This window comes from Gopherus flavomarginatus, chromosome 3 (genome assembly GCF_025201925.1).
Source record: "Gopherus flavomarginatus isolate rGopFla2 chromosome 3, rGopFla2.mat.asm, whole genome shotgun sequence".
In the NCBI taxonomy this organism is placed as follows: domain Eukaryota; kingdom Metazoa; phylum Chordata; order Testudines; family Testudinidae; genus Gopherus; species Gopherus flavomarginatus.
In genome coordinates, this window is record NC_066619.1 from 36,526,550 (window position 1) to 36,540,215 (window position 13,666).

General features: G+C 44.4%; 1 protein-coding gene across 1 annotated transcript in view; it reads left to right on the forward strand.

Moving 5' to 3' along the window:
- LOC127047952 (uncharacterized) overlaps positions 1–9,756 on the forward strand; it is a 438,685-nt gene extending 428,929 nt beyond the window's left edge. Inside the window, exon 2 of the mRNA XM_050946930.1 lies at positions 9,518–9,756. Coding sequence (XP_050802887.1) covers positions 9,518–9,535 — 18 coding nt within the window. The 3' untranslated portion in view covers positions 9,536–9,756. The remainder of the gene's footprint in view (positions 1–9,517) is intronic.
- The last annotated feature ends 3,910 nt before the right edge of the window (positions 9,757–13,666 follow it).

A 13,666-nucleotide genomic window follows, 5' to 3' on the forward strand; every position in this document is an offset into this window, starting at 1 on the left:
GCATATCAAGTGGGGTCCTGCACAGATCTGTCCTGGGTCTGGTTCTAGTCAATATCTTCATAAATGATTTGGATAATGGTATAGAGAGACACTTATAAAGTCTGCAGATGATACCAAGCTGGGAGGGGTTGCAAGTGGTTTGGAGGACAGGATTAGAATTCAAAATGATCTTGACAAACAGGAGAAATGGTTGGAAATAAACACTAAATAAAGACAAATGGCCTCTATTAGACATCAGGGATGGTCTAGATAATACCTAGTTCTTCCTCAGTGCAGGTGACTGGACTAGGTGACCGGACTAGGTGACCTACTGAGTTCCCTTCCAGTCCTATGATTCTATGACATGCAAGGCAGGCACCCAACAGCAATCTGAATAAACACTACATCCCCAGTGATTATTTGCTATTGGTAATTGTCCAAGGAACAATTTTGATTGATTTTAAATACTTTCCAAATGGCTGGATTACAACAGGAATCTAATATGAATCCAAGATTCATCACATCCTTATTTTATGTCCATTCTACACCCTGAAACCACATCCCACATGCACCCCTTCTGAACCTTTGTTGAACTGCAGCACCTTGACACAGCTGTCTTGTTAATACCAAACAAGCTAAATGTTTCTATGCCATAATAATTTGTAATAGTTGCAGTGTACAGAAATAGCATTTCATGCCTGTATTCTTTTAACTCAAGACTGAATGCCCTTGGAGGCATGCCAGCTAGTCACCATGGCCCCAAATCCTGAATTGCAACTCAGCTTCTGCATATACTATCACACTGATCTCCACAGAAAAATCTCTGTATGATAAACATCAGTCTGAACTTAAAGGCAAGTCTCCTCTTCTTCACTGACTCAGTCTCTCTGTGAAGCACAGAGGAGTGTGCAAAGAGGTTTTCATCTTTGCGTTTTCTAATCACGCATAAAAAGAAATAGCTTGAAAATCCATGTGTTTTTGCTGGAAGCACAATACTAACGTGTAAGTGGCAACATTAGTTCAGAGAGATAAACTGACTGTGTCCCAATTGTTTGGAGCCTTGAGGCTATTTTCAATTAGACTTGCAAGTCACAACGTGCGTCAATATAACTGTTGAATCATGTGCTTACAGAATGCAGCTTCTGTGGATATGATGTGAAAGAGGCAAGTGGAACATATACCTTTTTGCACCAGATTAGCTACAATTAGAATAGAAACAGTTTCAGGAAGCATGGATCAATTTTTATAAATTGTGTAGAATCTCTGCAAAAAATAATTTCACTCTCTGAAATGTACGCAGTATGAATACATTAGTATTGGAGATGGAGGGATATAAAAAGATGCTGAGGGTATGATCTGCTTTTGATGAACTTTGGAAGTTTATTCCTATCGCTTTGGTCTTGTAATCTGCTTATCTTATATCCATTCACTATCATTTCACTCTTACATTGCATGTCAACATCTCCAGTCACTGTATGTTGTCAGCAGAATCCTGAAATAAACCAGAGGCCCTGCACTCAGTACATCATGTTCTTTAATAATGAAATTAGTGGAGCTCTAGAAAAGTTATTCTAAAATGTAAATATATACTGAAACCTCTAAGAACTAGATCTCAGTCATTGTAAGCAGCAGAATCTCTACTGATATTCTGAAACATTCTCCCGCTGTATTTACAATTTGGATGTGATCATTTTGATACCAATTTACATATGATAAGAATTGAAGTGCTATTGAAAGTATTGGAGGCTGAGAAAGGCAATGTACCTATGCATTGGGCTTATAATTTTCTCTCATCTGCTGGAGAGGAAAAAGAGAGTGGGTGTATATTTTCAATTTTCAAAATAGTAAATTGACGACCCAAATGTAATCATGTGCAAGTCAGTACTTGCTTTTGCCTGAAAGCTCTTCAAGTTGGAATATGGCAAATTTTGCCCCCAGCTAAATGTACTACAGTCCAAAGCATGAGTCTCCAGTTCTTAGCATGAAAGCATGTTGCTGATATTGATGCCATGTTCAGTATGTCTGTTTATCCCATGGCAAGAGACACTTTTCTTGTATCCCTGGTATAATTATAAAATAAAATCACTGAATAGTTTACAACAAGCCAATCATAAGGAAGCTTATTCTTCTCTTGATGTGCTCCCAAAACTCAATAACACCTGTGGGAGTTAGACATGCGCACCAAGAGACAAATATACAAACTTGTATTAATATGAATTACAAGGACTCACTAAGAGGAAATTCTATTAGCTCCCATTAATGTTGTTGAAGGTTATACATGTTCCTAAAGATGAGAATATAGCCTTAAAATGTTATATCAGCATGTGACAATACACATCTCATTTTGGCACATACTGCAGATGTTCTGAATAATTTGCAATTCTAAGAACAAAGACTCGAGTTAAAATCAGTGTTTTCATTTATTTGGAAAGTGCAGCTACCGTACCTGCAATTGCCATATGTGTGTTTACTTATCACAAAGGAATGCCAACATTCACACAATATATGGGCCCTGATTCTCATCTCCCTTACACCAGTATAATTCCACTGACCAATGTCAATGAGGGGAGATAAGCCCCATGGAGATTAACATAAACCATTAAAAAAAAGTATACCATACACTTAACTTAAAAAAAAAATCTCTCCTTCCTCTTACTGAAGAAATGGAAATACAACAAAATCTAAATCTAAGGAAAGGCTGGTCTATTTTTCAGCTGTCAACACAAACGGCGAAAAGAGTGTGTCATTAAGAGGAGATCTTATCTTGTGTCTTTCCTTTATATAAAAAGGTTCTCCCATGGCTGATACCAAGGAGAACGCTGTAAAATATACAAGGTTTAAATGGGGAGAAGGGGGGTGGGATTCCATTTGCATTTGTCAAATTGCAGTGCTGCCTCCGAGTGCGTTCTGTTTAGCTCCATGTAAAGATCGAAAATAAAAGCAGTGAGGTCTGATTCTGATCTCACTTACACCAGGTCATTGACTTCAGAGGAGTTACTCCTGATTTATACCAATGTCATTGTTAGCAGAGTGAGGGCCTGTTGTGAGGAATGACCCCTCAATTTAGGGCTTGGTGGGATTTCTGGCCAAACAAATTGCATCATTCTTGGAACACTGATGACAGTGATTTAAAATATAATAATCTCAGCGTAAACAAATTGACTGAACCAGAAAGGAACAAGGTTATCTGTGTTGAAATAATCAGAGGACTCTTTTGAAAACCTTGATTTGGTTCACATTTTCTACCCAATTTCTGTAAAGTTTGAGAGTTTGGAGTCCAGAGAAGTATGTGCTCTAGTCACCCAGCCTTCTGTGGATGTCATGCCCTTTAACACATGCAGACCCCTTATCAAGTTATCACAGCGTAGACTTTCAAGGACTCTGGGAAGGCAGCTGCCACCCACGATGGCTCCTTGCTTACTGTAGCATTCCAGGCACTCACACCTCACTTAATACAGTAACAAAGACAGCTTGGCTGCCACGCAGCCTAGAATGTGCTATTACAGCTGTGAAGTAGCTAACTTTGGCAGCCATATATCATTAAGGCTTTGTTTAAGAAACTCTCAGAATAGCTTTTCACCATGAGGTCGTTAACATTATGGCAGTAAACTGGCAAACGGAACAGAATATCCTGGTTATTATTAAAAGCAACAGACTAATTTTAAAAAAAAATCTATATTAAAGTGCCACATTAGTTATTTAACAATTCTTCTTTGGACTCCAGCATTTTGCTATTGTTGAATCAAAGGAGTTTTCAGCTTATGGCAAATGGGAGCACAGAAGGATGTGGCTGACTCCTTTTAAGTTTGAGATGTGAATAAATGATTGGACTAAACTACATTAGCTGTTGAAAGTTACTAGGCTGATGGGGAAATGTTCTGAACTGGGGCAAAGGCACCACATGTTGAAACCTGGATCCGTTTTCACATCACAGGACTCTGCCAGTTACTGCCTTCAGAGCATTAAAAAAAGTGACAGGGAAAGTAGGTAGTCAGCAAGGGAAAAGTGGGGCAGATAACACAAATCACATGCAGATACTAGTAAAATGCCAATCACAGTGAACCCCCTGAGCCCTGAACATAAGGCTCAGAATTCTGCTGTTTCTTGGTAGGACAATTTGCTTCAAAGTAGACAATTTGATGGTAAGAATAAGGAAGCATAATTAGAGCGACTATGTGAATCTGCTACCAGGGACTTGCTTCTCCCGTAGAGATAGCTTTTCAATTTAGAAGTGGGCCAGTGAGAGGACTCTTGCGCCAATCTCCCCAAGCTGAGGGACTCATGGCCATGGACCCTGTGGGCCTCATGTGTCTGGAAAGCTGTGGCACTGAGGCTGAGGGAGGACAGTGGATGGCCTGTGATTGTTGGGAAAAAAATCACCTGGTATATAGGGTGCTGAAACTAGGGGGTGCTGAGGATGTGGAAGTAACATTTGAAGTGGTTTCCATCATATACAGGATTTACAGCTTTGTTCAATGGCTATCAGCATCCCCAACTGTACAAATTGTTCCAGCACCCCTGCCTTGACAGACTTTCAAATTTAGCAATCACTTTACATTTTCAGAATGACCTTCACAATGTAAAGAGCTAGAAATGGAGGGCCTAATCAGTTTTAAGCTACTGCCTGTGCTGAAGAGGTGTGTGTGGATGAACCGTATTGTAATGGAGAAGATCTGGCTGAGGTGCATCAGAGTTTTTCTGAGGCAAGCATTCCAGAACAGCAGCTCTTACACCATTGGAAATATCACGGCATGCACTGTCCTCCTCACAGGGCCAGGTCTGCTGCTTGGTATGTAAGTGTCTGTTTACACAGCAATTAAACACCTGCACTTGCCTGGATCAACTGACATGGGCTCATGGGGCTCAGGCTACGAGGCTGTAAAACTGTTGTGTAGATGTTTGGTGTGGGACTCTGTGATATGAGAAGGTCCCAGAGCCCAGGTTCTAGCCCAAGCCCGAACATCTATATCATCATTTTACATCCCCATAGCCCGAGCCCCACGAGGCCAAGTCAGCTGACTTGGGCTAGCCGCAGGGGTTTAATTTCTATGTAGACATAATCTAAAGGGGAGGTGAGGCCCCATGGCCCCTCTGCTCCCCATCCCCTTTTATTGGCTAGCAGCACTAGCTAGGGGCAGTACTTCAATGGCTTCACCTCATTGAGATTAGCCCCTCTTACAAGTGAGGGAAAGTTGTATGTAAGTATGGTCAGTCACACTTAAACCCAGACCTTATTAGAAATGACAACTGAGATTAGCATTGAACAAAAACAAAAACCAAAGAAAACACTCTGGGGAACCCAAGGTTGTAGGCATCACCAGACTCAGAAGCTGGTCTTGCAGCCATGGATCTGAATCACAAGTGTCAGGGAGGATGGACACCCATTCTGAAGTTTAACTAAATGTCCTTTACATTGGTGCTTTATGCCCCTCATTGCTGCATATAGACAGCGCTGATAAGATAAATATTTCATGTGGACACTTCTTCACGATTGTCCTCCCCCTATTCTCTATCTTGTATTACATACAAAAAAAGGTCATGTTAAAAGAAGGCTAAGGTTGCAAAGTCAAATGCAGAAAAGTTAGGAAGTGCCAGAATTAAGGCTGCCCATACACTTATTTCAGCCCCATTCATAGAAACATAAAAATGTATGACTGGAAAGGAACTCAGTAGGTCGTCTAGTCCAATCCCCTGCACTGAGGCAGGGCTAAATATTACCTAGATGAGGAGTGGGCAAACTTTTTGGCCTGAGGACCACATCTGTGAATAGAAATTGTATGGTGGGCCATGAATGCTCACAAAATTGGACTTTGGGTGCAGGAGGGAGTGAGGGCTCTGGTTGTGGGTGCAGGCTCTGAGGTGGGGCCAGAAATGAAGAGTTCAGGGTGCAGGAGGGGGCTCCTGCATTAACAGATAGTTAAGGGTTAATGTCTCTTTTACCTGTAAAGGGTTAAGAAACAGGGAACCAAAAAAAAACACCTGACCAGAGGACCAATTAGGAAACAAGATACTTTCAAATCTCGGTGGAAGGAAGCCTTTGTTTGTAGTTGTTGGGTTTTGCTTTGTTCTCTCTAGGCTCTGAGAGTGACCACACATACCTACAGGCTCTCTAATCTTCTGTTCCAATTTTGTAAGTACAAAAGTAGAAAGACAGTTTAGTCTTTTTAATTGTTTTTCTGTATTTGCAACTGTGTATCTGGCTGGTAGAGGTTTAATGTGTATTTGGGTGAAAGTATTTTAAATTGTATTTCTGCTGGAGAAAGCTTTCTTTCTATTGTCTATAAGCTAGTAATTAAGCTTAGAGGAATTCATGCTAGTACCCATATTTTGGATCCTAAGGTCCAGATTTGGGAATTATACTAGGACATGGTGTGCAGCGTCTGGGAAAGATAAGAATACAAAAGCCAGTAAGATTATTAATTTTCTTTTCTCTGCTAGCTGCTTGTAAGCAGAGAGAAGGATTTTTTTTTAAACCTACAGCCAGAGAATTTTTTTTCCTTGCTCCGTTCTGGCTGTGCATAGAGATTGCCTCAGGCAGGGCCATTAAGGTTTAACAAGGGTCTTTTGTTAAACAATAGAACTCCAGCTGTGAGTCAACTACACCAGCAGAACACATATGCAAATGAAGGGGTTTTTTTTGTTCTAGTTTTATGGGGAAGGCTTCTTAGAAAAGTTAGAAAGGCACTGTTGCTAGGCAACAAAGAAGCAGCAGTTCAGGCAGTAAAACACCAGAGGGCACCCCAACACAAGAAAGCAGGAACCATGACTACCAAGGACCTGAAACAGGAACTGGAAAGACTGGAGGCAGAGGCACACATCAGAGACGCCGACCACAAGCAAGACATGGAAAGAAAACAAAAAGAAATAGAAATAAGAGAAAAAGAGGTGGAGCTGAGAGAAAGAGAAGACAAAATCAAAGAGGAAGCCTACAAAAGAGAGCAAGCAGCCAAAGATGCAGCCCACCAACGAGAGAGGGAGAAACACCACCAAGAACTGGAAAAACAACAAAAAAAGAGTGAAGAGAGGGAAAAAGAGAGAAAGCATGAAATGGACTTGGCACGGGCCAGGGAGGACGCTCCAGCCAGTCCTAAGAACCCTGTGCCAATGATTGTTCCACATCACAAGAAATTTCCCACCTACAAGGCAGGTGATGACACTGAGGCCTTCTTAGAAAATTTTGAAAGAGCCTGCCTTGGGTACAGCATCTCTGAAGACCAGTACATCGTAGAACTGAGGCCACAGCTCAGTGGACCCTTAGCAGAGGGGGCAGCTGAAATGCCTAAGGAGAACATGAACGATTATAAACTTTTTCAAGCCAAGGCCAGATACAGAATGGGGATAACACCTGAACATGCCCGTCGGCAGTTCAGAACCCTAAAATGGAACCCACATGTGTCATTCCCCCGACATGCCTACCACATTGCAAAGAATTATGAGGCCTGGATATCAGGAACAAAGGTTAACAATATGGACGAGCTGCACCTCCTGATGCAAATGAAGCAGTTCTTAGACAGTGTTCCTGAGGAAATAGAGAGGTACATCCGAGATGGGAAACCCAAAACGATAATCGAGGTGGGGGAGATTGGAGCCAAATGGATGGAAGTGGCAGAAAAGAAAAAAGCTACTGTCAAGGGGAGCGAATACCCTAGGGGGCACACCGACAATAAACCCTATAACCGAGGGCAGCACAAGACCCCACCAACAACCCAAGGAAAGCCACAGACGCCCTATTCTTCCACCTCACCAGTCTCCAGTAACCCACCTCGACCCAGTGACCAGTCAGCTGGAAGATGCTTTAAGTGTAATGAACTGGGACATATAAAGGCCAACTGCCCAAAGAACCCCAACCAAGTGCAGTTCATTACACCACCATCACACCAAGGATCCCCAGGCCCAGATGCCTCTCAAATACCCTTGGAGCGAAGGGAAATTTTGAGAGTGGGCGGAAAGAAGGTTACTGCGTGGAGAGACACGGGGGCACAAGTGTCAGCTATCCACCAATCCTTCGTCGACCCCAAATTCATCAATCCAAAGGCCCAAGTGACAATTTACCCCTTCATGTCACAAGCGGTAGACTTGCCTACAGCTGAACTGCCTGTCCAGTACAAAGGCTGGTCAGGAATGTGGACTTTTGCAGTTTATGACAATTATTCCATCCCCATGCTGCTGGGGGAAGACTTGGCCAACCAGGTGAAGCAGGCCAAGAGAGTGGGAATGGTTACACGCAGCCAAACCAGGCAAGCTTCCAGACCCATTCCTGTTCCTGAGCCGTCCACAGGGGCCCCATCTGTGTTACAAGAGACCCAGACAGAGGTAGTGGACCCGGATCCCATGCCAACAACGAAAACAGCCACAGTGCCTCCAGTCCCAGACCAGGAACTGGAAAAGCAGCCAGCACCAGAACTGTTGACAGCACTGATGCCAGCGGTTGCAAACCCATCTTCAACCCCAAGGCCAGAGGGTGCCAGTGAGCCTGAACTGGGCAGAAGCAGCAGACAACCACACCCAAGAGGCTCAGCCAGAGCCTCAAACACCCCCTGGTGCACCAGCGGAGAGCAGCTCACCAGCAACGGAAACAACCCCATCACCTACATCGCTTCCAGAGGGACCAAGCCCAAGTCCACAGTCTAAGGAAGAACTGGTGTCTCCAGCTTCAAGGGAACAGTTCCGGACTGAGCAGGAAGCAGATGACAGCCTTCAGAAAGCTTGGGCGGCGGCACGGAGCACCCCACCGGCTCTCAGCTCTTCTAATCGATCCCGGTTTGTTGTAGAACAAGGACTTTTATACAAGGAGACTCTTTCTGGTGGACACCAGGAAGACTTGCATCCGCAAAAACAGTTGGTGGTTCCAGCTAAGTACTGGGAAAAGCTCTTAAGCTTAGCCCATGATCATCCTAGTGGCCATGCTGGAATGAACAGAACCAAAGACTGGTTGGGGAAGTCCTTCCACTGGGAGGGGATGGGCAAGGACGTTGCCAAGTATGTCCAGTCTTGTGAGGTATGCCAAAGAGTGGGAAAGCCCCAAGACCAGGTCAAGGCCCCTCTCCAGCCACTCCCCATAATTGAGGTCCCATTTCAGCGAGTAGCTGTGGATATTCTGGGTCCTTTCCCAAAAAAGACACCCAGAGGAAAGCAGTACATACTGACTTTGGTGGACTTTGCTACCCGATGGCCGGAAGCAGTAGCTCTAGGCAACACCAGGGCTAACGCTGTGTGCCAGGCCCTAACTGACATTTTTGCCAGGGTAGGTTGGCCCTCCGACATCCTTACAGATTCAGGATCTAATTTCCTGGCAGGGACCATGAAAGAACTGTGGGAAACTCATGGGGTGAACCACTTGGTTGTCACCCCATACCACCATCAAACCAATGGCCTGGTGGAAAGGTTTAATGGAACTTTGGGGGCCATGATACGTAAATTCGTCAATGAACACTCCAATGACTGGGACCTAGTGTTGCAGCAGTTACATTTTGCCTACAGGGCTGTACCACATCCCAGTTTAGGGTTTTCACCGTTTGAACTTGTGTATGGTCACGAGGTTAAGGGGCCATTATAGTTGGTGAAGCAGCAATGGGAGGGGTTTACACCTTCTCCAGGGACTAACATTCTGGACTTTGTAAGCAACCTACAAAACACCCTCCGACACTCTTTAGCCCTTGCTAAAGAAAACCTAAAGGATGCTCAAAAAGAGCAAAAGGCCTGGTATGACAAACATACCAGAGAGCGTTCCTTCAAGGTAGGAGACCAGGTTATGGTCTTGAAGGCGCAACAGGCCCATAAAATGGAAGCATCATGAGGAGGGCCATTCACGGTCCAAGAGCGCCTAGGAGCTGTTAACTACCTCATAGCATTTCCAAATTCCTCCCTAAAGCCCAGAGTGTACCATGTTAATTCTCTCAAGCTCTTTTATTCCAGAGACTTACAGATTTGTCAGTTTACAGTCCAGGGAGGAGATGATGCTGAGTGGCCTGAAGATGTCTACTACGAAGGAAAAACTGACGGTGGCGTGGAAGAGGTGAACCTCTCCACAACCCTGGAATGTCTGCAGCGGCAACAAATCAAGGAGCTGTGCACTAGCTTCGCCCCATTGTTCTCAGCCACCCCAGGACGGACTGAACGGGCATACCACTCCATTGACATAGGTAATGCTCACCCAATTAGAACCCCACCCTACCGGGTGTCTCCTCATGCCCAAGCTGCTATAGAACGGGACATCCAAAACATGCTACAGATAGGTATAATCCGCTCATCTACCAGTGTATGGGCATCTCCAGTGGTTCTGGTACCCAAACCAGATGGGGAAATACGCTTTTGCGTGGACTACCGTAAGCTAAATGCTGTAACTCGTCCGGACAACTATCCAATGCCACGTACCGATGAGCTATTGGAGAAGTTGGGACGTGCCCAGTTCATCTCTACAATAGACTTAACCAAGGGGTACTGGCAAGTACCGCTAGACGAACCTGCCAAGGAAAGGTCAGCATTCATCACCCATGCGGGGGTGTATGAATTTAATGTACTTCCTTTCGGGCTGCGAAATGCACCCGCCACCTTCCAGAGGCTGGTAGATGGTCTACTAGCAGGACTGGGAGAATATGCAATTGCCTACCTCGATGATGTGGCCATTTTTTCTGACTCCTGGCCCGAACACCTAGAACACCTGGAAAAAGTCTTTGAGCGCATCAGGCAGGCAGGACTAACTGTTAAGGCCAAAAAGTGTCAAATAGGCCAAAACAGAGTGACTTACCTGGGACACCAGGTGGGTCGAGGAACCATAAACCCCCTACAGGCCAAGGTGGATGCTATCCATAAGTGGCCTGTCCCAAAGTCCAAGAAACAGGTCCAATCCTTCTTAGGCTTGGCCAGGTATTACAGGCTATTTGTACCACACTACAGCCAAATCGCTGCCCCACTGACCGACCTGACCAAAAAGACCCAGCCGAATGCAGTCAGGTGGACTAATGAGTGTCAAAAAGCCTTTACCCAACTTAAGGCAATGCTTATGTCGGACCCTGTGCTAAGGGCCTCAGACTTTGACAAACCATTCTTAGTAACCACAGATGCATCTGATCGTGGTATAGGAGCAGTTCTCATGCAGGAAGGACCGGATCACAACTTCCATCCTGTCGTGTTTCTCAGCGAGAAACTGTCTGAGAGGGAAAGTCACTGGTCAGTCAGTGAAAAGGAATGCTACGCCATTGTGTACGCCCTGGAAAAGCTACGCCCATACGTTTGGGGACGGTGGTTCCAGCTACAAACCGACCATGCTGCACTAAAGTGGCTTCATACTGCCAAGGGGAACAACAAAAAACTGCTTCGATGGAGTTTAGCTCTCCAAGATTTTGATTTTGAAATTCAACACATTTCAGGAGCTTCTAACAAAGTAGCTGATGCACTCTCTCATGAAAGTTTCCCAGAATCCACTGGTTGAAATTTGTCCTTGAAATGTAGAAAGTCTTGTAGTTTACATACGTAGTAGATATGTAAAGGTGCATGTGTTGTATTAATCTGTTTATACTAAAGTCCTAGGAAGAACTCACCGCCAGTGAGGTTCCCCACTGTCTGCGATTTGGGGGGCATGTCATAAACAGATAGTTAAGGGTTAATGTCTCTTTTAGCTGTAAAGGGTTAACAAACAGGGAACCAAAAAAAAAACACCTGACCAGAGGACCAATTAAGAAACAAGATATTTTCAAATCTCTGTGGAGGGAAGCTTTGTTTGTAGTTAGGAAGTTTTTCCTGATGTTTAACCTAAATCTCCCTTGCTGAAATTTAAGCCCATCAACTCTTGTCCTGTGCTCAGTGGATAAAATGTATCACCCTCCTCGTTATAACAACCTTTTATGTACTTGAAGACAGTTATGGTCCCCCTCAGTCTTCTCTTCTCCAGACTAAAGAAACCCAGTTTTTTCAATATTTCTTCATAGGTCATGTTTTCTAGACCTTTAATCATTTTTGTTGCATTTCTCCTTATTGAATTTCATCCTATTTATTTCAGACCATTTCTAAAGATCATTTTGAACTCTAATCCTGTCCTCCAAAGCTTGCAATCCCTCCTAGCTTGGTATCAGCTGCAAACTTTATAACTGTATTCTCTTTGCCATCATCCAAATCATAGATGAAGATATTGTACAGAACCCAACCCAGGGCAGAGACCTGCAGGACCCCACCCTGTTTGCAGCCTAATTAGCTGATTGGGCCCACCTGGTCAAATTCAGCTCTTGAAGGGCCAGTGTGGGGAGCACTCCCCATCACACTGCTCCGTTCCGAATTTGTGGGGGGAAGGCATGAACAGAAAGAGCAGTCTTCTGGGATGTTTTATATACATATATATTTTTACAGCCTGTGGGGAAACTCCTTCTTATTTGCTTCCTCCTCTCCCCTTCTTTGGTGGCTTTCCCTTCTCCGTTCCCTGACTTAGACACGTAACTATGGGAAAGACAGTTCCATGGTGGTTTGTTTTCTGTCTAGACATAGGCATGGAGCAGAAGAGGGTCTATAAAAAGTTACGTCAATAGGACATCTATGCTTCACAGACAGGAATGAGCAGCAGAGGCCGAGACAGAGACTACAGCCAGCGTAGGCTAAAGAAGCATCATTACTGAGTTTACTTTGTCTTCACCCACAACTATTTCAGATTTGGGGATGATTTATACCTTCAAGTCAGTGGCACTGCTATGGGTACCCGCATGGCCTCACAGTATGCCAACATTTTTATGGCTGACTTAGAACAACGCTTCGTCAGCTCTCATACCCTAGTGCCCCTACTCTACTTGCGCTACATGGATGACATCTTCATTATCTGGACCCATGGAAAAGAAGCCCTTGAGGAATTCCACCAGGATTTCAACAATTTCCACCCCACCATCAACCTCAGCCTGGACCAGTCCACACAAGAGATCCACTTTCTAGACACTACAGTGCAAATAAGCAATGGTCACATAAACACCACCCTATACTGGAAATATACTGACCACTATACTTACCTGCATGCCATCAGCTTTCATCCAGACCACATCACACAATCCATGTCTACAGCCAAGCTCTAAGATACAACCGCATTTGCTCCTATCCCTCAGACAGAGACAAACACCTACATGATCTCTATCAAGCACATTCTTAAAACTACAGTACTTACCTGCTGAAGTGAAGAAACAGACTGACAGAGCCAGAAGAGTACCCAGAAGTCACTTACTACAAGACAGGCCTAACAAACAAAGTAACAGAACGCCACTAGCCATCACCTACAGCCCCCAACTAAAAGCTCTCCAGCGCATCATCAAGGATGATCCTATCCTGAAGGACGATCCCTCACTCTCACAGACCTTGGGAGACATGCCAGTCCTCGCTTACAGACAGCCCCCCAACCTGAATCAAATACTCACCAGCAACTACACACCACACAACAAAAAACCAACCCAGGAACCAAACCCTGCAACAAACCCCGGGGCCAACTCTGTCCGCATATCTATTCAAAGGATACCATCATAGGACCTAACCACATCAGCCACACCATCAGGGGCTCTTTAACGTGCACATCTATCAATGTGATATATGCCATCATGTGCCAGCAATGCCCCTCTGCCATGTACATTAGCCAAACCGGACAGTCTCTACGCAAAAGAATAAATGGACACAAATCAGACATCAAGAATTGTAACATTCAAAAACCAGTAGGAGAGCACTT